This window comes from Pongo abelii, chromosome 10 (assembly GCF_028885655.2).
Source record: "Pongo abelii isolate AG06213 chromosome 10, NHGRI_mPonAbe1-v2.0_pri, whole genome shotgun sequence".
In the NCBI taxonomy this organism is placed as follows: Eukaryota; Metazoa; Chordata; class Mammalia; order Primates; family Hominidae; genus Pongo; species Pongo abelii.
This window is the reverse complement of record NC_071995.2, coordinates 52,997,600-53,022,069: the sequence shown is the minus strand read 5'-3', so window position 1 is coordinate 53,022,069 and position 24,470 is coordinate 52,997,600. Positions and strand designations below refer to the sequence as shown.

The 24,470-nt window shown below is 36.0% G+C and overlaps 1 protein-coding gene across 1 annotated transcript; it reads right to left on the bottom strand.

Annotated features, from left to right (window-relative positions):
* Positions 1–21,428: 21,428 nt before the first annotated feature.
* Positions 21,429–22,430, bottom strand: LOC100440107 (olfactory receptor 10A7). Its single transcript, XM_002833703.3, has one exon. It carries the CDS (start codon positions 22,428–22,430, stop codon positions 21,429–21,431), a length of 1,002 nt encoding a protein of 333 aa, XP_002833749.3.
* Between the last annotated feature and the right edge of the window lie 2,040 nt (positions 22,431–24,470).

Here is a 24,470-nt window from a genome sequence, read left to right as displayed (position 1 = left end):
GAGTACATACCCAGTAATAGGACTGCTGGATCAAAGGATAATTCTGTTTTTAGTTCTTTCAGGAATTGCCATATTCCTTTCCACAGTGGCCAAACTAATTTACACACCCATTAACCATGAATAAGCATCCCCTTTCCCCATGTTAAGCCATCATTGCATTCTTAAGAGTCATTCCATTTTGTCATAATACATAACACTTCTAATATGCTGCTGGGTTTGTTTTGCTAGCTTTCTGTTGAGGATTTTTATATCTATATTCAGAAAAATATAGATATGAGGACTGCTTTCACTGTATTCCATAAGAGTTGATATGTGTTTGTTTTTATTTGTCCCCAAGTTCCTAATTTCCCTTGTAACTTCATCCTTAACACATTGATAGTGTGTTATTTAATTTCTACAAATTTGTTAATTTTTAAATTTTTCTCTCATTAATTTCTAGTTTCATTCCATTGTGGTTTAATAAAATATGTCATATGATTTGAATTTTTAAGTTCCTATTGAAATTTGTTTTGTGGCCTAACATATGGTCTCTTCTAGAGTACATTGTACATACACCTGAGAAAAATGTACATTCTGCTGTTTTGGGGTGGACAATTCTCTATGTTCTAGATCTAGTTAGTTTATAGTGTTTTTCAAATTCCCTATTTCCTTACTAGATCTAATTTGTTCTGACTATTCATTGAAAGTGATGTTTTGAAGTTTTCAACTATTATTGTATATCTATTTCTACCTTTAGTATTGTAAAGGTTTTATTTACATATTTGGGGCCCTTCTCTTAGGTTAGTATATGTGTATAATTGCGATATCTTCCTAATTGGTTAATACTTAGACCCTTATAAAACATTTTTACTTAAAGTTAATTTTTATACTATTAGGATATCTATCCTAGCTCTAATTTGGTTATTATTTTCATAGAATAATTTTTTCTATCCTTTCACTTTCCATCTATCCATGACTTTGAATCTAAATTGAGCCACTCTTTGAGTATAAAATTAAATCATATTTTAAATACATTCTGCCTATCTTTGCATTTTCACTGGAAAGTTTATTCCATTTACTTTAAAAGTAAATACTGATAAGAAAGGGATAATCTCTGACATTTTGTTATTGTTTTTCCATGAGTTTTAATTTTTTTGTTTCTCTATTCTTTCATTACTGCTATCTTTGTGTTCAATTGATTTTCTGTATTATATTTTTATTTCTTTCTCATTTCCTATCCTATTATTTTTTTTATTTACTTAATGGTGACCCTGGGGATTATGATTAATATCTTAAATTTATGACAATATATTTTGCATTTATACAATGTTAGTTTCAATTGTATACAAAAATATACTTCTATACAGCTCCAATTTCTTTCTCTTATATTGTTGTTACAAATCACAACTTTATATATTGGAAACCCAATAACACAGATTTGTAACTATTGTTTTGTACATTTGTCTTTTAAGCATGTAGGAGAAAAGTAGAGTTTAAAACCAAAAATACAATAATACTGACTTTTGTATTTACCAATGTAGTTAACTTTATCAGTGTTCTTTATTTCTTCATCTGGCTTTGAGTTGCTTATGAGTATCCTTTTATTTCAGCCCAAAACACTACCTTTAGCATTTTTTGTAAGGCATGTCCACTAGCAAAAAACTCTCTCAGTTTTTGTTTATCTGGGAATATATTATTTTTCATTGATTTTTGGAAGATTTTTTGCCAGCTATAGAATTTTTGGCTGATAGATTTGCTTGTTTTTTATTTTAGCTCTTTGAATATATCATCCCACTAACTTCTGGCTTCCATGGCTTCTGATGATAAATCAGCTATTAATCTTATTGAGGATGTCTTCCGTATGGCTTACTTCTCTCTTGCTGCTTTCAAGATTCTCTTTTTGTCTTTGGCTTTTGACAGTTTGATTATCATGTGTCTCTGCGGATCTCAGATTTATCTTTGTAGTTTGTTGAGCTTTTGGAATGTGTCATTTCATGTATTTTATCAAATTAGAAAGAAAGTTTGGGGGCATTATTTTTTGAAACGTCCTTTCTGCCTCTGACTAGAATTGTATCACAATTTTAGGTAATCTTTCAAGAAAGCAGTAAAATTCTTCTTGAAAGCAGTTTCTTCACTGAGATGGCTAGAGGGACTTATAAATAAACATGATGGCAAACTGCATAAATCTATATTTAAAAAAGCAACCTATGATGGGGCAGATAAGAATGGTGCACATATGTTGCGAGGTGAGAAATAGGTTAATGAGAGCCACATCCTCAACCTCTGTAGCGTGAAGGCAAGAAATTATATCTGCACTAAAAACTTAGGAATTAGTAATACCTGAACATTAACTAAAACTATAGAGATATATGCCAAAAGAAGCAGTCAAAATTTTAATTGGTTAAGAAAAGGTAAAAGAATCACAGCTGTTTTTCATAATAAATATTATTAAATATTTTGCATTATTTACATGGATAACTTGAATAAAATTTTTTAAAATAAAATACATAATGTAAAATAAAAACAACTCTCCCAAACTATAAGTACTCCCAATCATGATGTTCTCTGCTCACTACCAAAGGATTTTTCTATCAATTTAGTGTAATGGAATATGCAATGATGTGCCAAAATGTATTTCATCATACCGAAAATTGAGAGGAAAATGTTTATTTTTTTGTATCTATAAAGTCTTTATTTTTAGAGCTGTTTTAAGTGCACAGCAAAATTTAGAGGATGGAATAGAGCTATCTCACATATATTCTGCCCCCACACATTTATAACCTCCCTCATTATCATTATCCCCACCAAAGTGGAACATTTATTACAATCGATGAACCTTCTTGACGCATTGTTACTACCCAAAAGTCCATAGTTATACTAGGGTTCACTCTTGGTGTTGTACATTCTATTGGTCTGGACAAATGTATGACATGTATTCACATGACATGTATTCCATATAATAGTATTATATGGAGTAGTTTCACTGTTCTAAAATCCTCTGTCTTCCACCCATTCATATTTCCCTCCCTGCACCACTCTTTTTATTATGTCCACAATTTTGTCTTTTCCAGAATGTCATATCACTGGAATCATATAGGATATGGCTCTTTTGGATTGATTTCTTTCTTAGTTATATGCATTTAAGTTTTCTCTATATCTTTTCATGGCTTGATAGCTTACCTCTTTTCAGTGATGAATAGTATTTTGTGGTCTAGATGTATTACAGTTTCTTTATCCATAAACCTACTGAAAGACATCTTGGTTGTTTCAAAGTTTTGGCAATTATAAAACAATTTATATAACTATTGTGTGCAGGTTTGGTGTGGACATAAGTTCTCAACTTTTTTTGTATAAACATCAAGCAACATGATTGCTGCTGAATCATATAATAACAAGAGAATGTTTAGTTTTGTAGAAAACCACCATACTGTCTTCCAAAGTGACTATACCATTTTGCATTCCCATTGGCAATAAATGAAAGTTTCAGTTGCTTTTTATTCTTTTCAACATTTGGTGTTATCAGTATTTTGAAATTTGGTCATTCTAATATGTGTGTAGTGACATTTCATTGTTGTTTTAATTTGCGTATCCCTTATTACATACAATTTTGAGCATCTTTTCATATGCTTTTTTACCATCTGTATATCTTCTTTGGTGAGAAGTCTGTTCAGGCCTTTAGCTCATTGTGTAATTGGGTTGTTGATTTCTTTATTTCTGTTTTTAAGTGTTCTTTGCATATTTTGGATAACAGTCTTTTATTGGAAATATATTTTGGAATTATTTTCTCCCAGTCTGAAACTTCTCTTTCACTCTCTTGACCGTGTCTCTCACAGAGAAGAAACTTTAAATTTAATACAGTCCAGCTTATCACTTCTTTCTTTCATGAATGTGTCTTTGATGTCATATCTAATGATGTCTTTGATTGCCATACCCAAGGTCATCTAGATTTTCTCCTATGTTATCGTCAAAGTGTTTTGTCATTTTGCATTTACATATAGGTCTGTGATACATTTTGAGTTATTTTTTGTGAAGAATGTAATGTGCATGTGAGCCCAGTTTCTTCTTTAGAATGCTATAATCTGAACGTTTGTCTTACCCCAAATTCATATTGTAAAATGGTAATCCCTAAGGTGATGATATTGGGATGTGGGGCCTTCTGAAAGGTGACTAGGTCATGAGTAAGGGCAGCACTCTCGTTAATGAGGTTAGTGCCCTTATAAAACAGACTCCAGAGAGCTCCATGGTCTGCCTCTTCCACCGTGTAAGGTAACAGTGAGAAAGTGGCTCTTCATGAGGAAGTGAGCCCTTACCAGACATCAAATCTGCTGGCATCTTGATCTTGGACCTCCAAGATTCCAGAACTGTGAGAAATAAACTCTGTTGTTTATAAACCACCCAGTTTATGGTATTTTGTTATAATAGCCCAAAAAGACTAAGACACAGCATAATTTGTTGAAAAGGCTATTTCTTTATGTATTGCCTTTTCTCCTTTGCCAAGGATCAGTTAACTATATTTATGTGGATCTATTTCTATATCGTATCCCATTGATCTATTTGTCTGTTCCTTCACTAGTATTAAGCTGTCTTCATTACTGTAGCTTTGTAGCAAGTCTTGAAGTCAGGTGGTGTCAATCCTCAAACTTTGTACTTATCCTTCAATTTTTTTGTTGATTATTCTGGGTCTGCTGCCACTCCATATAAACTTTAAAGTTAGTTTGTCATTATCTACAAGATAACTTGCTGGAATTTTGATGGTAAATGCATTGAATCTATAGATAAAGTTGGGAAAAACTGACATCTTGACACTAGTGAGTCTTTCAATCCATTAACATGGAAGTTCTCTCGCTTTATTTAGTTCTTTGATTTCTTTCAGTGGAGTTTTATAATTTCTCTCATATACTTCTTGGGCATATTTTGTTACATTTATACTTAACTATTTCATTTTAGGGAGTACTAATGTAAGTGGGTTTTGTGTTTTTAACTTCAAATTCTACGTGTTCATTGCTGGTATATAGTAAAATGACTGACTTTTGTGTATTAACCTTGTAGCTTGTAAACTTGCTGTAATCACTTAGTTCAAAGAGATTTTTTGTTGATTCTTTTGTCTACATGGGTAATCATGTCATCAGAGAAAATATACAGTTACATAGCTTCCTTTCCAATCACTATAGCTTTTATTTTATTTTCTATTATTGTATTAGCTAAAATGGGATTTCTTTTTTTTCCTTTATTTTAGATAATCCTAATTTAAATTTTCTTATATTATTTTGAGAGTGTTAACCTTCTGCTTTCTCTGTTCACAGATGCTGAAATTTTTAGTTTTCAGGTGCTGAACTCCCTGGATAACTCTATTTTTCTTCCCCTTTTTTTAGTCTTTTTTTTTAAATTTTATTTTATTATTATTATACTTTAAGTTTTAGGGTACCTGTGCACAATGTGCAGGTTAGTTACATGTGTATACATGTGCCATGCTGGTGTGCTGCACCCATTAACTCGTCATTTAGCATTAGGTATATCTCCTAATGCTATCCCTCCCCCCTCCCCCCACCCCACAACAGTCCCCAGAGTGTGATGTTCCCCTTCCTGTGTCCACGTGTTCTCATTGTTCAATTCCCACCTATGAGTGAGAACATGCGGTGTTTGGTTTTTTGTCCTTGCGATAGTTTACTGAGAATGATGATTTCCAATTTCATCCATGTCCCTACAAAGGACATGAACTCATCATTTTTTATGGCTGCATAGTATTCCATGGTGTATATGTGCCACATTTTCTTAATCCAGTCTATCATTGTTGGACATTTGGGTTGGTTCCAAGTCTTTGCTATTGTGAATAATGCCGCAATAAACATATGTGTGCGTGTGTCTTTATAGCAGCATGATTTATAGTCCTTTGGGTATATACCCAGTAATGGGATGGCTGGGTCGAATGGAATTTCTAGTTCTAGATCCCTGAGGAATCGCCACACTGACTTCCACAAGGATTGAACTAGTTTACAGTCCCACCAACAGTGTAAAAGTGTTCCTATTTCTCCACATCCTCTCCAGCACCTGTTGTTTCCTGACTTTTTAATGATTGCCATTCTAACTGGTGTGAGATGGTATCTCATTGTGGTTTTGATTTGCATTTCTCTGATGGCCAGTGATGGTGAGCATTTTTTCATGTGTTTTTTGGCTGCATAAATGTCTTCTTTTGAGAAGTGTCTGTTCATGTCCTTTGCCCACTTTTTGATGGGGTTGTTTGTTTTTCTCTTGTAAATTTGTTTGAGTTCATTGTAGATGCTGGATATTAGCCCTTTGTCAGATGAGTAGGTTGCGAAAATTTTCTCCCATTTTGTAGGTTGCCTGTTCACTCTGATGGTAGTTTCTTTTGCTGTGCAGAAGCTCTTGAGTTTAATTAGATCCCATTTGTCAATTTTGGCTTTTGTTGCCATTGCTTTTGGTGTTTTAGACATGAAGTCTTTGCCCATGCCTATGTCCTGAATGGTAATGCCTAGGTTTTCTTCTAGGGTTTTTATGGTTTTAGGTCTAACATTTAAGTCTTTAATACATCTTGAATTGATTTTTGTATGAGGTGTAAGGAAGGGATCCAGTTTCAGCTTTCTACATATGGCTAGCCAGTTTTCCCAGCACCATTTATTAAATAGGGAATCCTTTCCCCATTTCTTGTTTTTGTCAGGTTTGTCAAAGATCAGATACTTGTAGATATGTGGCATTATTTCTGACGGCGCTGTTCTGTTCCATTGATCTATATCTCTGTTTTGGTACCAGTACCATGCTGTTTTGGTTACTGTAGCCTTGTAGTATAGTTTGAATTCAGGTAGTGTGATGCCTCCAGCTTTGTTCTTTTGGCTTAGGATTGACTTGGTGATGCGGGCTCTTTTTTGGTTCCATATGAACTTTAAAGTAGTTTTTTCCAATTCTGTGAAGAAAGTCATTGGTAGCTTGATGGGGATGGCATTGAATCTGTAAATTACCTTGGGAAGGATGGCCATTTTCATGATATTGATTCTTCCTACCCATGAGCATGGAATGTTCTTCCATTTGTTTGTATCCTCTTTTATTTCCTTGAGCAGTGGTTTGTAGTTCTCCTTGAAGAGGTCCTTCACATCCCTTGTAAGTTGGATTCCTAGGTGTTTTATTCTCTTTGAAGCAATTGTGAATGGGAGTTCACTCATGATTTGGCTCTCTGTTTGTCTGTTATTGATGTATAAGAATGCTTGTGATTTTTGCACATTGATTTTGTATCCTGAGACTTTGCTGAAGTTGCTTATCAGCTTAAGGAGATTTTGGGCTGAGACAATGGGGTTTTCTAGATATACTATCATGTCATCTGCAAACAGGGACAATTTGACTTCCTCTTTTCCTAATTGAATACCCTTGATTTCCTTCTCCTGCCTAATTGCCCTGGCCAGAACTTCCAACACTATGTTGAATAGGAGTGGTGAGAGAGGGCATCCCTGTCTTGTGCCAGTTTTCAAAGGGAATGCTTCCAGTTTTTGCCCATTCAGTATGATATTGGCTGTGGGTTTGTCATAAATAGCTCTTATTATTTTGAGATATGTCCCGTCAATTCCTAATTTATTGAGAGTTTTTTAGCATGAAGGGTTGTTGAATTTTGTCAAAGGCCTTTTCTGCATCTATTGAGATAATCATGTGGTTTTTGTCTTTGGTTCTGTTTATATGCTGGATTACATTTATTGATTTGCATATATTGAACCAGCCTTGCATCCCAGGGATGAAGCCCACTTGATCATGGTGGATAAGCTTTTTGATGTGCTGCTGGATTCTGTTAGCCAGTATTTTATTGAGGATTTTTGCATCAATGTTCATCAAGGATATTGGTCTAAAATTCTCTTTTTTTGTTGTGTCTCTGCCAGGCTTTGGTATCAGGATGATGCTGGCCTCATAAAATGAGTTAGGGAGGATTCCCTCTTTTTCTATTGATTGGAATAGTTTCAGAAGGAATGGTACCAGCTCCTCCTTGTACCTCTGGTAGAATTCGGCTGTGAACCCATCTGGTCCTGGACTTTTTTTGGTTGGTAAGCTATTGATTATTGCCACAATTTCAGCTCCTGTTATTGGTCTATTCAGAGATTCAACTTCTTCCTGGTTTAGTCTTGGGAGGGTGTATGTGTTGAGGAATTTATCCATTTCTTCTAGATTTTCTAGTTTATTTGCGTAGAGGTGTTTGTGATATTCTCTGATGGTAGTTTGTATTTCTGTGGGATTGGTGGTGATATCCCCTTTATCATTTTTTATTGCATTTATTTGATTCTTCTCTCTTTTTTTCTTTATTAATCTTGCTAGCGGTCTATCAATTTTGTTGATCCTTTCAAAAAACCAGCTCCTGGATTCATTTATTTTTTGAAGGGCTTTTTGTGTCTCTATTTCCTTCAGTTCTGCTCTGATTTTAGTTATTTCTTGCCTTCTGCTAGCTTTTGAATGTGTTTGCTCTTGCTTTTCTAGTTCTTTTAATTGTGATGTTAGGGTGTCAATTTTGGATCTTTCCTGCTTTCTCTTGTGGGCATTTAGTGCTATAAATTTCCCTCTACACACTGCTTTGAATGCATCCCAGAGATTCTGGTATGTTGTGTCTTGGTTCTCGTTGGTTTCAAAGAACATCTTTATTTCTGCCTTCATTTTGTTATGTACCCAGTAGTCATTCAGGAGCAGGTTGTTCAGTTTCCATGTAGTTGAGTGGTTTTGAGTGAGATTCTTAATCCTGAGTTCTAGCTTGATTGCACTGTGATCTGAGAGACAGTTTGTTACAATTTCTGTTCTTTTACATTTATTGAGGAGAGCTTTACTTCCAAGTATATGGTCAATTTTGGAATAGGTGTGGTGTGGTGCTGAAAAAAATGTATATTCTGTTGATTTGGGGTGGAGAGTTCTGTAGATGTCTATTAGGTCCGCTTGGTGCAGAGCTGAGTTCAATTCCTGGGTATCCTTGTTGACTTTCTGTCTCGTTGATCTGTCTAATGTTGACAGTGGGGTGTTAAAGTCTCCCATTATTGATGTGTGGGAGTCTAAGTCTCTTTGTAGGTCACTCAGGACTTGCTTTATGAATCTGGGTGCTCCTGTATTGGGTGCATATATATTTAGGATAGTTAGCTCTTCTTGTTGAATTAATCCCTTTACCATTATGTAATGGCCTTCTTTGTCTCTTTTAATCTTTGTTGGTTTAAAGTCTGTTTTATCAGAGACTAGGATTGCAACCCCTGCCTTTTTTTGTTTTCCATTTGCTTGGTAGATCTTCCTCCATCCTTTTATTTTGAGCCTATGTGTGTCTCTGCATGTGAGATGGGTTTCCTGAATACAGCACACTGATGGGTCTTGAGTCTTTATCCAATTTGCCAGTCTGTGTCTTTTAATTGGAGCATTTAGTCCATTTACATTTAAAGTTAATATTGTTATGTGTGAATTTGATCCTGTCATTATGAAGTTAGCTGGATATTTTGCTCGTTAGTTGATGCAGTCTCTTCCTAGTCTCGATGGTCTTTACATTTCGGTATGATTTTTCAGTGGCTGGTACCGGTTGTGCCTTTCCATGTTTAGCGCTTCCTTCAGGAGCTCTTTTAGGGCAGGCCTGGTGGTGACAAAATCTCTCAGCATTTGCTTGTCTGTAAAGTATTTTATTTCTCCTTCACTTATGAAGCTTAGTTTGGCAGGATATGAAATTTGGGTTGAAAATTCTTTTCTTTAAGAATGTTGAATATTGGCCCCCACTCTCTTCTGGCTTGTAGGGTTTCTGCCGAGACATCCGCTGTTAGTCTGATGGGCTTCCCTTTGATGGTAACCCGACCTTTCTCTCTGGCTGCCCTTAACATTTTTTCCTTCATTTCAACTTTGGTGAATCTGACAATTATGTGTCTTGGAGTTGCTCTTCTCGAGGAGTATCTTTGTGGCGTTCTCTGTATTTCCTGAATCTGAATGTTGGCCTGCCTTGCTAGATTGGGGAAGTTCTCCTGGATAATATCCTGCAGAGTGTTTTCCAACTTGTTTCCATTCTCCCCGTCACTTTCAGGTACACCAATCAGACGTAGATTTGGTCTTTTCACATAGTCCCACATTTCTTGGAGGCTTTGCTCGTTTCTTTTTATTCTTTTTTCTCTAAACTTCCCTTCTCGCTTCATTTCATTCATTTCATCTTCCAGGGCTGATACCCTTTCTTCCATTTGATCGCATCGGCTCCTGAGGCTTCTGCATTCTTCACGTAGTTCTCGAGCCTTGGTTTTGAGCTCCATCAGCTTCTTTAAGCACTTCTCTGTATTGGTTATTCTAGTTATACATTCTTCTAAATTTTTTTCAAAGTTTTCAACTTCTTTGCCTTTGGTTTGAATATCCTCCCGTAGCTCGGAGTAATTTGATCGTCTGAAGCCTTCTTCTCTCAGCTCGTCAAAGTCATTCTCCGTCCAGCTTTGTTCCGTTGCTGGTGAGGAACTGCGTTCCTTTGGAGGAGGAGAGGTACTCTGCTTTTTAGAGTTTCCAGTTTTTCTGCTCTGTTTTTTCCCCATCTTTGTGGTTTTATCTACTTTTGGTCTTTGATGATGGTGATGTACAGATGGGTTTTTGGTGTGGATGTCCTTTCTGTTAGTTTTCCTTCTAACAGACAGAACCCTCAGCTGCAGGTCTGTTTGAGTACCTGGCTGGCCGTGTGAGGTGTCAGTCTGCCCCTGCTGGGGGGTGCCTCCCAGTTAGGCTGCTCAGGTGTCAGGGGTCAGGGACCCACTTGAGGAGGCCGTCAGCCCGTTCTCAGATCTCCAGCTGCGTGCTGGGAGAACCACTGCTCTCCTCACAGCTGTCAGACAGGGACATTTAAGTCTGCAGAGGTTACTGCTGTCTTTTTGTTTGTCTGTGCCCTGCCCCCAGAGGTGGAGCCTACAGAGGCAGGCAGGCCTCCTTGAGCTGTGGTGGGCTCCATCCAGTTCAAGCTTCCAGGCTGCTTTGTTTACCTAAGTGAGCCTGGGCAATGGTGGGCGCCCCTCCCCCAGCCTTGCTGCCGACTTGCTGTTTGATCTCAGACTGCTGTGCTAGCAATCAGTGAGACTCTGTGGGCGTAGGACCCTCTGAGCCAGGTGTGGGCTATACTCTCCTGGGGCACCGTTTCCTAAGCCCGTCGGAAAAGCACAGTATTCGGGTGGGAGTGGCCCGATTTTCCAGGTGCCGTCTGTCACCCCTGGAAGGGGAACTCCCTGACCCCTTGCGCTTCCCGAGTGAGGCAATGCCTTGCCCCTGCTTCGGCTGGTGCACGGTGCGCTCACCCACTGACCTGCGCCCACTGTCTGGCACTCCCTAGTGAGATGAACACGGTACCTCAGATGGAAATCCAGAAATCACCCGTCTTCTGCATTGCTCGCGCTGGGAGCTGTAGACCAGAGCTGTTCCTATTCGGCCATCTTGGCTCCTCCCCCATTTCCTGACTTTTTAATGATTGCCATTCTAACTGGTGTGAGATGGTATCTCATTGTGGTTTTGATTTGCATTTCTCTGATGGCCAGTGATGGTGAGCATTTTTTCATGTGTTTTTTGGCTGCATAAATGTCTTCTTTTGAGAAGTGTCTGTTTATGTCTTTCACCCACTTTTTGATGGGGTTGTTTGTTTTTTTCTTGTAAATTTGTTGGAGTTCATTGTAGATTCTGGATATTAGCCCTTTGTCAGATGAGTAGGTTGCGAAAATTTTCTCCCATTTTGTAGGTTGCCTGTTCACTCTGATGGTAGTTTCTTTTGCTGTGCAGAAGCTCTTGAGTTTAATTAGATCCCATTTGTCAATTTTGGCTTTTGTTGCCACTGCTTTTTGTGTTTTAGACACGAAGTCCTTGCCCATGCCTATGTCCTGAATGGTAATGCCTAGGTTTTCTTCTAGGGTTTTTATGGTTTTAGGTCTAACATTTAAGTCTTTAATCCATCTTGAGTTAATTTTTGTCGAAGGTGTAAGGAAGGGATCCAGTTTCAGCTTTCTACATATGGCTAGCCAGTTTTCCCAGAACCATTTATTAAATAGGGAATCCTTTCCCCATTGCTTGTTTTTCTCAGGTTTGTCAAAGATCAGATATTTGTAGATATGCGGTGTTATTTCTGAGGGCTCTGTTCTGTTCCATTGATCTATATCTCTGTTTTGGTACCAGTACCATGCTGGTACTATTACCACTCATAACTATTTATTTAACTTTTAACTAATAAATACAGAATTTTCAAAAGTTCTCTTAATACTTCTGTATGTTATTTTTATGCCCCTTTATTCTTATTTCATAAAGGTGAGGTAGTTTCTTATATTTCTGAAACTATTACTGGTTTTTGAAGAGCCCTTCCTTCTACTCTCTGTCTTCTATTGATATTTCTTAAGTTTCCTTTTTCATTTATGTATTTTGGTATCTATTTTTGTGTTATAAATTTTCTCAAATTCTGGTTTATATTTAAGTGTGAGGGGGGAAATACTCTCTGAAGCTCTGTGTATACTGAAAATGCTCATTAGGTAGAGTGCTGTACTTCAGGGTTATCCAGCTTTTCTATAGTATTTTGTTTCAGATTGCTAAGTTTCTCCAGAAATAAATCTTCTAGATTTCAGCCTTTAAAGTAACAGCCTATTGCCTGCTAATGTTCTGGATCTGAATGGCAGAAGAATCTGGGATTCTCAGCACTCAGTACATATCCTTCCACTTAATTCTCCAGCTTTTAGTAAAGCACCTCTTCCTCCACACCGTCTCTAAACTGTGACATTTTTGTCTGATTCCAGAGTCCCTCCAGCGTTATGCTGGAATGAGGAAGGAACTGTTGCTGGCAAGAGTAAAAGTTATTTCTCAGATGGAAAAAATTCTAACTAATTCATTTATATACAAACTTTCAAGCCTTCCTTAGAAATCATTTTCCTTGTGGCCTTCTCATGTGTGTTTGACCTTGGAAATCTGCTTACTTCTAGGATTTCTCTACCAGTTTAGTTTCTCCTTTTGTTTCTCTGATAATTCCATTATCACCTACCCATCTTTCAGCTTCCAAGTTTTTATTTTGTTATCTCTTCTACCACTCTTTTTTCTTACTGATTTATAACTTTTATTGCTTTTATTTCATTTGAAGTAGCATTTTCAGAGGAGAAAAAAAATGTCTGGGTTTGACTCGCCCTAATTATTTTTCTATCAATTCCTAAGAAACTCTAAAAAAGGAAAGAAGGAAAGACAGAGTGTAAAATAAATTTCTTTACACAGTGAAGTTGTTACTGGAGCAAAGGGAGGATGAGAGACAAAAATTGTGGTAGCTATACTAACTAAAATTAATTATTATTGTTATTATCATTATGGATTGAATATCTCTTATACAAAATGCTTGGGGCCAGAAGTATTTTAAATTTTAGATTTTTTTTCAGATTTTGGAATGCTTGCGTATATATAGTGAGGTATCCTGGGGACAGGACCCAAGTCTGAACATGAAATTCATCTATGTCATATACACGTAACATAGCCTAAAGTTAATTTTATGCAATACTTCTAATAATTTTGTGCATGAAACATAGCACAAAATATCTCCTATCTTATGTTTTACAGGATAAGAATGAAATTTATTAGAGTTTATCAAGGGAATCAATCACTCTGAGCATACAAGATATTGCATAGTAATTTTTTAAAGAGAAGGAAAAAAGATACTTTCCGTAGAGAATCATAGTAACGGCAACTGGAACTTTGAGTCAATAAAAGTAACATGCCAATTCTCATTAGATACTTTAGCCTGGGGCAGTGAGGATACGTGTAAACAGAGATGTGAGATTGAAATTTAAAAAAAGAAAAAAACACTTCTATGTTCTGCTTTATCTTTACTTCTCCTTCATACAAAAAATTTCAGTTAGGGTGACATGTGTAAGCAAAATCAATGTAAAATTCTACAGATGGATTCAATGATGTTTCATTCAATACTATTTCAAACGTCATTAGGAGCATCATCGTATATGCTGTCATTTCAACTGCTTCCCATTCTCCATACTCTCATTTCATGTATAGAAGCCTGTCGTCTATGACTGACTCCACTACTTCTCTAGCATCTGAAATATATTTGATGTTCTTTCTCTCTTGTCTCACAAAGCCAATGAATTAGCAAATATCTCCCTTGTGGTTTCTCTTTCATTCTTCCCTACATGTTCCATCTCTCCCCTAGCACTGGAATATGGGCTTAACTCCTCACACTAGCTGTATTACACTAATATCCTAGCTGATCTCTCTGAATCAAACCTGTACTTTGTACCTCCCATCATTCTTGTTCCTCCAATTTTAATGATGTCATTACTCTGCTTGAAAATGACTTCTTTACCTACATACTATTTCAAATTCATTGACTGCCTCCAGCCCCTTCTATGTTATGGCATAAATATACCTGTCAAGTCTTTTTTGCCAACAGTTAACTTTGAACATTTTGGCATCTACACATGGTGAACCTCTAGTCCTCTGAACATAATGTATGCATTCTCAATTCAAGGTATTTTTTCAGGATACCTTCCACACCGCATTAACTGTAGCAGGACAAGAACAAAAACTATATATATGAATTATTTTTCACCGGCTAGAGTCAGGTTTCTTTTCAGCAAATGAACTAAACTTGTTTAATAAGAAAAAATATCGTGATTCTTAACAGAAGATTAAGTCCCGACAATACGGGTTTAAAAAGTGATTGACGAATGTATCTACAGTAGGAAATGAATCAGAAACTGACAATAAAACTTTAATATTCCTGTCTTCAATTTCCTCATCTGTAAAGTGTAGATCATATTAGCACTAACCTCAAAGTTTACCATGGTAAATAGCTTTAGAACAGAGATTGCCATATAGTCAGTAATGTACATATATTAATTTTTCATATTATTCTCCCCTGAGCTTGCTTTCACATGCTGGATGAATTCACTAGTGGAGGATTTATTAGCCTTTCAGCTGTGCTGGTAAGTAAGTATAAGTCAAAAGAATGGATATAAAGCCTATTTTTAGCAATTGCCAATTTCCCCAATGAAGCATTATGAGCAATAAAGACAGATATTCAGATAGTCTGTCTCCATTGCATATTTCTCACAAACAGCCAGTGTTGGGAAATTATCATTTTTTCTTTTTCTACAGTTTTAAAATATAGTACAGAGTAAATATTATTTATAGTTATTTTACTCATTTTTTAATCATAAACCTCACTAAGTAAGGAAGTGTTTTCTTTTCTAAAAGAAAATTTATAAGGACTATAAATCACTACTGAGAGTAGTGATATATAAGAGCCAATAGAGTTAGAAGTATTGCCTAGCTGAGGCAATCATTGATTTGGAGATCAATGTAGTATTTGGATCCAGAAGGTAAGTGGAAATGTCAGTTGATAAGCCATATAAAGGAGTTCAAGTAAAAGCTAGAAAAATATTGGAAAGTTGAGGACAAAGTTAATTTTCAGAGATAGACAGATTAAGGCAAGAAGATTTCACTACGGCAAGCACCCAAAATTTCAGTTAGAAAGGAGACATAAGTTCAAGAAATCTACTGCACAACACGATGACTGCTGTTAATAAAAATGTATTGTACATTTGAAAATTGCTAAGAGAGTAGATATTGTGTTCTCACAAAAAAGTATGTGAGGTAATGTATATGTTAATTAGCTTAGTCATTACACATTGTATACATATCTCAAAACACCAGAAATATATACAATGTTTATTTGTCAATTTAAAAAAATGTTAAAAAGAAAAAATTGTTCTGTGCTTTGAGAGGCTGATGAAAAATGCACAGGACTGAAAACTTAGAGATACTGCAGATTTTAGCACTTTTATTCCTTGAACTCCTCAGGAGGAACCACTTCTCTGAACCTGATGACCCTTGAAATAATTTCTTTAACTGAGACCAGTTACAGCTCTGATAAGATTTTTAATGCTCAGAATAGCTACTGAAATGTCTGGCATCCATATAGAATTGTGGCACCAGAGAGCTTATGTATTTCTAATGGAAAAGAAAATTTAAAATACTTCACTTTAAATTTAAATGGAAATCGTTTGAACTGAATTGATCATAAATTTGAACCAATAAATACAGCAAGATATTATTCATTTCATGCAGGAAAAAAAAAGAAAGGCAAGTACCAGATCTGTTATGGCTTCTCTGCACCAGACTTCATAGTGGGAACAATTTCAGTTATTGAGTCAAGGATGAGTCTGACAGATGTGATTCTTAACTTATTATTTGGAGTGCATCTTTTACCACTTAGCCATTTCTATGTAACAGATCTCCACTAAACAGTGTATTCAAGCAATAATTATTTGTAATTGTTCTTGAGTTATAGTTTGCCTAGGCAGATATGCTGGGTTCTGAACTAGGTTCCTCCACATTTTTGGGAATCAGCTAGCTGTAAGCTGATCTAGAATTGACTCTTTTAGGATAATTCAACCTTGCTTCCAAACATCTCTCTTTTTCCAGCATGCTGGCTTTGGCTTGTTCTCATGAGAATCACGTGTATGTCAGAGAGAGAGAGAGTAGTTGCATGCATGGTTTCTTGACCCTTATACTTTGAATGGTGCAGTATTCCTTCTGTCGCATTCATTTTGCAAAACAAGTCACACATCTAGACTAAATTCAAGAGATAAGGAAATTGATGCAATCCTGATGAGAGGCACTCCTGAGTCACAACATAAAGGGCATGGCTGTTTTCTGCTTTTTTAATCTATCTACCACACAGCTCATGAAAAATCACCGAATTACTAATCACCTAACTGGGTGGTTTAAAACAGCAGTAATTTATCCTCTTACAGTTCAGGAAACCAGAAGTCTGGAATTAAGATGTCAGCATGTCTGTTTCTTCTGAAGTCTCTAAGGGAAAATCTGTTCCATGCTCCTCTCCTTTGATGTGGTGGTCAACAATCCCTGGTGTTCCTTGGATTGCACAGTCATCACTCCAATTTCTACATCCATCTTCACATGACTGTCTTCCCTGTGTGTACGACTCTGTGTCTTCATCTCTCTCTCTCTCTCTCTCGTTATATGACGGCACTAGCCATTGGATTTAGGATACACCCTAGTCTAGTTTAACCTCATCTTTTTTTTTTTTTTAAATACTTTAAGTTTTAGGGTACATGTGCACAATGTGCAGGTTAGTTACATATGTATACATGTGCCATGCTGGTGTGCTGCACCCATTAACTTGTCATTTAGCATTAGGTATATCTCCTAATGCTATCCCTCCCCCCTCCCTCCACCCCACAACAGTCCCCAGAGTGTGATGTTCCTCTTCCTGTGTCCACGTGTTCTCACTGTTCAATTCCCACCTATGAGTGAGAATATGCAGTGTTTGGTTTTTTGTCCTTGCAATAGTTTACTGAGAATGATGATTTCCAATTTCATCCATGTCCCTACAAAGGACATGAACTCATCATTTTTTATGGCTGCATAGTATTCCATGGTGTATATGTGCCACATTTTCTTAATCCAGTCTATCATTGTTGGACATTTGGGTTGGTTCCGAGTCTTTGCTATTGTGAATAGTGCCGCAAGAAACATACGTGTGCATGTGTCTTTATAGCAGCATGATTTATAATCCTTTGGGTATATACCCAGTAATGGGATGGCTGGGTCAAATGGTATTTCTAGTTCTAGATCCCTGAGGAATTGCCACACTGACTTCCACAATGGTTGAACTAGTTTACAGTCCCACCAACAGTGTAAAAGTGTTCCTATTCCTCCACATCCTCTCCAGCACCTGTTGTTTCCTGACTTTTTAATGATTGCCATTCTAACTGGTGTGAGATGGTATCTCATTGTGGTTTTGATTTGCATTTCTCTGATGGCCAGTGATGGTGAGCATTTTTTCATGTGTTTTTTGGCTGCATAAATGTCTTCTTTTGAGAAGTGTCTGTTCATGTCCTTCGCCCACTTTTTGATGGGGTTGTTTGTTTTTTTCTTGTAAATTTGTTGGAGCTCATTGTAGATTCTGGATATTAGCCCTTTGTCAGATGAGTAGGTTGCGAAAATTTTCTCCCATTCTGTAGGTTGCCTGTTCACTCTGATGGCAGTTTCTTTTGCTGTGCAGAAGCTCTTTAGTTTAATTAGATCCCATTTGTCAATTTTGGCTTTTGTTGCCACTGCTTTTGGTGTTTTAGACATGAAGTCCTTGCCCATGCCTATGTCCTGAATGGTAATGCCTAGGTTTTCTTCTAGGGTTTTTATGGTTTTAGGTCTAACGTTTAAGTCTTTAATCCATCTTGAGTTAATTTTTGTCGAAGGTGTAAGGAAGGGATCCAGTTTCAGCTTTCTACATATAGCTAGCCAGTTTTCCCAGCACCATTTATTAAATAGGGAATCCTTTCCCCATTGCTTGTTTTTCTCAGGTTTGTCAAAGATCAGATAGTTGTAGATATGCGGTGTTATTTCTGAGGGCTCTGTTCTGTTCCATTGATCTATATCTCTGTTTTGGTACCAGTACCATGCTGTTTTGGTACCAGTACCATGCTGTTTTGGTACCAGTACCATGCTGTTTTGGTTACTGTAGCCTTGTAGTATAGTTTGAAGTCAGGCAGCGTGATGCCTCCAGCTTTGTTCTTTTGGCTTAGGATTGACTTGGTGATGTAGGCTCTTTTTTGGTTCCATATGAACTTTAAAGTCGTTTTTTCCAATTCTGTGAAGAAAGTCATTGGTAGCTTGATGGGGATGGCATTGAATCTATAAATTACCTTAGGCAGTAAGGCCATTTTCACGATATTGATTCTTCCTACCCATGAGCATGGAATGTTCTTCCATTTGTTTGTATCCTCTTTTATTGAATTGAGCAGTGGTTTGTAGTTCTCCTTGAAGAGGTCCTTCACGTCCCTTGTAAGTTGGATTCCTAAGTATTTTATTCTCTTTGAAGCAATTGTGAATGGGAGTTCACTCATGATTTGGCTCTCTGTTTGTCTGTTATTGGTGTATAAGAATGCTTGTGATGTTTATACATTGATTTTGTATCCTGAGACTTTGCTGAAGTTGCTTATCAGCTTAAGGAGATTTTGGGCTGAGACAATGGGGTTTTCTAGATATACAATCATGTCGTCTGCAAACAAGGACAATTTGATTTCCTCTTTTCCTAATTGAATACCCTTGATTTCCTTCTCCTGCCTAATTGCCCTGGCCAGAACTTCCAACACTATGTTGAATAGGAGTGGTGAGAGAGGGCATCCCTGTCTTGTGTGTAACCTCATCTTAAATTGATTACATTGCAAGGCCTTGTTTCTAAGTAAGATGACATTCACAGGTATCAAGGATGAGAACATCAACATTTTTTTTGGGGAAAACAAACCAGTCCACTACAGTGACTACGTATATTTTGTAAAAAATGCTTAAGAGAAACAAAATACCATAAATAACACAGGCTACAAACATAGCCTGTAAATTTATGAAAGATGTAAAAGCTGAATCTCTAAGAAAGCAGGTAAGAAAAAAAGGAAATACCAATTAACTTGCAAAGTGACTAAGTTCTACTAGACCTCCTCTATGAGTGTTCCCATGTCAATCACAAAGCATTCCTTATTATTTATTGTTGTCAAATTTTAGTTTCTTACAGTTCTAGAACCTTCTTTACAGTTTATTAGAGTGATTTTCAAATAGTTTCTGTTTCAACCAAGAACGATAAGATACTGAATGAAAGAACTGGAAATAGCCTGTAGGTTTTCTCACCACAAAAAGTTGGTAAGTATGTGAAGTAATGCATATGTTAAAATAGCTTGATTTAGCCATTACACAATGTGTGTATGTGTATATACATATGCATATATATCTTAAATATATTTTTTGTTCTCATAATTGTTATATATAACATCATGTTGTACACTGTAAAGATATACAAGTTTTAATTGTCAAGAATATACTTCTTTTTACTGTGCTAGTTTGTTGGATGCATTAATATGCACTACTAAATTTATTTTGTAACCTCACAATCTACTTGTAAGTCACATGCAGCTGGTAGAAAACCATCATAATGGAGTCTTATGAGATGGTTATTGAACTTAGTTACATTAATTCAAGAATATCTGAGTTAGGCTTAAAAATTAAGAGATTATTGAAGGAGAAAGATTTAAAGGAATAGTTTTTTTTCTACCTCAAACTCCCATTACATGCAATAAATATGTACTGCAGCAAATCAAAATTAAACTAAAATAGTCAACACAAGTTGCAAATTTGTGGTGGCTTTTAAATTTTTCTGAAAATTGACAAAGAAACATGGAGGTGAGTTACTGCTTGAAGAAGAAACTGTACAATTAAAAGAAACTTTGGCTAAGGAAAATTTACAGGAACATATATTATTGTTCAAGTTGCATATTCAAAGCTAATATGTACTTATTCTACTGGAAATATAAATTTTGCATAATTAAATTTGACAATCTTGTCTTCTCCATTGTTTTGAAAACCAAATTCCCATGTAGGTGGCAACTTTACCTTCATAAAAATGTGACTAGATATTTTTAAGAGGTTAATATATTGAATTTCAAATTCAGAAGGGTCTGATTCAAACTATTGTGGCCACATCTCAATAGCTTTTGCCTTACCAAGTTACTTACATTTTCTGATTTTAATTTATCTTTTATGAAAAATATAGATATAATAATTATCTCGAGTTGTTGCAAGGGCATGTGTCAAAGACAGTGCCTCAATAAACCATGTTTGCTATTACTATTACTCTTTTGCTTTACTCCGGCATCAAGCAAATATTTGTTGTTTAAACTCTAAGAAGAGCTTACTGTTAAATAATTAATGGATAATTTAGCCAATGACTAAAAAAGTCCAAAATCATGTCACCAAATACTAATACTAAGGTAATTTTATTAAATAACTTTATTTAAACATACAACCCATACAAAGAATGCATATTATGGACTCTTGGCATCTGCAAAACTTTACCTTTTATAATTTTTGTAAGGTTAGATGCCATGATTCGTTGTTACATTGCAATAGCTGCAGAATATACAGTGGTTTGTGGTGGCTGTTCTTACTTGTCTTTCATAACTTTTCTTACCCTTTTTCATCCTGCTCTGTGCCCCAGGAGGCTGGCATTTATACATTGCATCAACAGACATTCTTGTCCCCATGTTGTATTTGGTTTGGCTTAGAACAGAAGCCAGCAACAGATTTGAGAGAGTCAGATCAAAATAAGGTTGGGATGGCTGCCTTGCTGTACTAAAGAACAGAGATCCTATCAGGTGACTTTTTTTTTTTTTTTTAAATAGTTGTAGCATTCTGTTGGTTTCAGTTAATACTCCTTCTACTTGCCCCTTCAGGCCAAGAAGTGTAAAAGTTCTGTTGTATGATCTGTGTGGCTATTACCTAACGTTGTTCACAATTTCTAAATAGCCCTCTCATAAAGCTTTTTCTCACTTATCCCAATTCAGGAGTACCATCTCTTTCCTGCTAGGACCCTGAATGATCACAGAAATGCACCTACCAGTTAGTGATGAAATAAGAGCAACTCTTCCACTCTGTTTTAAGCTTTAGTTAGTAGGTTCTGCTGTCCCTACTTTGGAAGCATTCTTACACAATAGAAGCCAAAACACATCTAACTTCTGTAAGACTTTTTGAGTGATTGTCCTCTTGACAGCCCCTTTCACTTCATTGTTCCTCAGGCTGTAGATGATGGGGTTTAGCATAGGTGTGATGACAGTGTAGGACAATGACACTAGCTTCTTGCTCTCAGGGGACTGGTTTGATTTGGGCCGCAGGTAGGTCAGACTGGCTGTTCCATAGAAGAGGGACACCATGAGGTGTGAGGAACAAGTAGAAAATGCCTTCTGGCGGCCAGTGGCAGAGGACATCCTCAGAAATGTTATGATAATGCAGGTGTAGGAAACCAAAATGAGAGAAAAGGGAAACATGATAAACAGGAGTGTGGAGGCAAGTGCTTGCATTTCATATATGGTTGTATCCACTGTGACTAGTTTTAACACTGGGGGACCATCACAGAAAAAGTGGTCCACGGCATTTGGTCCACAGAAAGGAAGGGCCATCATCCAAGCTGTCTGTAGCATAGACACAGGAACACCGGACATCCAAGAGCCTATGGCCAACCACAAGCATAGGGACCTGTTCATTATGACTGAATAATGGAGAGGGTTATAGATGGCCACAAAGCGATCATAAGCCATCATGGAAAGAAGGAAACATTCAGAACTGCCAAATAAGAAGAAGAAGTACATTTGGGTACCACAGCCCACAAAAGAGATGATTTTCCTTGGGGACACTAGATCTACAAGCATTTTTTGCACCATAACCAAGGTGAAACATACTTCAAGAAGTGATAGATTTCGAAGAAAGAAGTACACGGGTGTTTGAAGTGCGGGATCCACACTGGTAACTGTGACAATAAGAAAGTTGCCCAACAAAGTGACTGTATAAATGGCCAGGAACAAAATAAAGAGGGAAACTTGCATCTCGGGGTTGTTTGTAAAACCAAGAAGAATAAATTCAGTGACTCTGGTGTGATTTTCACAGATCATATCTTAGATGAGTTTCTCTCTAAAAATCAAAGTATGTGCATCAAAGGGTATTAAATCAATATAGAGGTAATCTCAAAAATAATAATAACATCCATAAAACATCTTTATTCTCAGTTGTCTTACCATTCTGTTTCTCTGAAGCAGAAATGATGCTTATGATAAGATAAAATTAAGGAAAAATCAACATTTTGTATAAATCTCACTCATTGTTTACCACCTAGATGTAATTTTTCTCTCATGAGTAGTCATAGTCTGTGCTCATATTCTTCAACATAGGCATGCTATTTTGTAGGATAAAGTGGAAAGAGTGTAGATAGATAGTTAAAATAGAATAGTGTACTAATTTTTAAATGATTTCAGGATGCAATAAAAATAAATAATGGGCTAGTTTGACATTCTGATATTTAATTATATTAATCATATTTCTACTGAATATAGTGCATTTTATACCATTCATCCACTATAAATATATACATATACCAACATGCCCAGTACACACACACACACACACAAGAAACTTAATAAATAAACATAATATATGCTTATGATTTTGTTGCTTCTCTGTAGTCTCCATGAGCCTAATAGTTTATGACATTTTTATATTGTCTTTTGAACCATAATTCAACTTCACTGGGCCCCCACTTCTTATTATACATAGAGTTATAGTTATTTTGTTTAAGCTATATTTTTTAAAAACTTCCAAACAAATATGACTTACAATAGAGAAATATCCTGTCAACACTCATCTTAACTTTTCTCCACCAAAATAGTTCCTCTCATGACTGTCCATCTTCTTCAAAACTTCATGATCAGAAGTAGGGTACATATACTTACTTTTGTATGTCAGCTGATCCAGTCCCAAAAGCACTAATTCAACTATTACAAACTCAATTACTGTATCTTACTTAGAGCAAAATATTTTGGCCAACATTAAATTGTGCAATTTTTTTCTTTACAGGAGGTCATTCTTAGTACCAAAATTTAGCAATTACAGGAGGATGTGTTAGAAAAATAATTTTTTCCAAATATTAGAACTGGGTAAATATTGTATCAATTATTTTACATACTTTTTAAATTTAATTCAGAAAAACATGCATATTTCATTTTATAGTCAAAATAATTTAAAATAGATATCCGCTCCTGAAGTGAGTAGGTAAAAATTTACAGTGTATGGAATCATTCTGAAACTGTGGCTCATTTAAATAATTCTATGTTTTCATTCTACTCTTAAGACATGTAACATCTTACCTGTGTATTTTCCATATTGTAAGTTCTCAAAGGAATGTCCTCAGTAGCAAAAGGAAAGGAACAACTCTGGTGATTTCAGGTTTCCCATGCCCTTGTAAGTCCCAAAATAATAGGCAACATGTGACAGTGATTACAACCATTACTCTCTCACTACTATTGCAAAACCAGCTTCACTATCATCCTTGTCATCAGGAATAGAAACAACAACATCATGTTCCTGGTATATTCATAAAAACTTATGAAAAACTTCATATGCATTATCATGCTTACCTACATTTTGGAGCAATTCTAAATTTGTTATGAGTCTAAAATTATGCCATCTTTTGTTTTGAAAAAATATGGGATTTGATGAAGGCATCAAGATTTTATAGTAGTTACAATATTTAGTGCATCCTAAAATGCCTCAACCAACTGCCTCTCAGAATTCTGATATTAACAGCGGCAGAAAGCAACACTAGGACGAATGGCTTTTCATTGAGTAATAAGTTCTATAGTGTACAATCCATGTGAAATATGAATAAGGATATCCAAAAAGGTCAGTTTCTTGAATTTTTAATAATTACCATTGCACATTTTTCACCTTTTCTGAAGACATTTAAATTTTAATAAAAGTTTAGACAATTAGAGGCTTGTAATGTCACAGGGTGTACCTCTAAATACTCCTCTCAGTCTTTCTATATCCTAAAAAGCCTAAAGATTACTTTCAATATATTCACTAAATAAAGAGATTAATCAGAGTGATGTTGCAATCACTACCACAAATTTATACTGATTTTTTTAAAAAAACTTGTA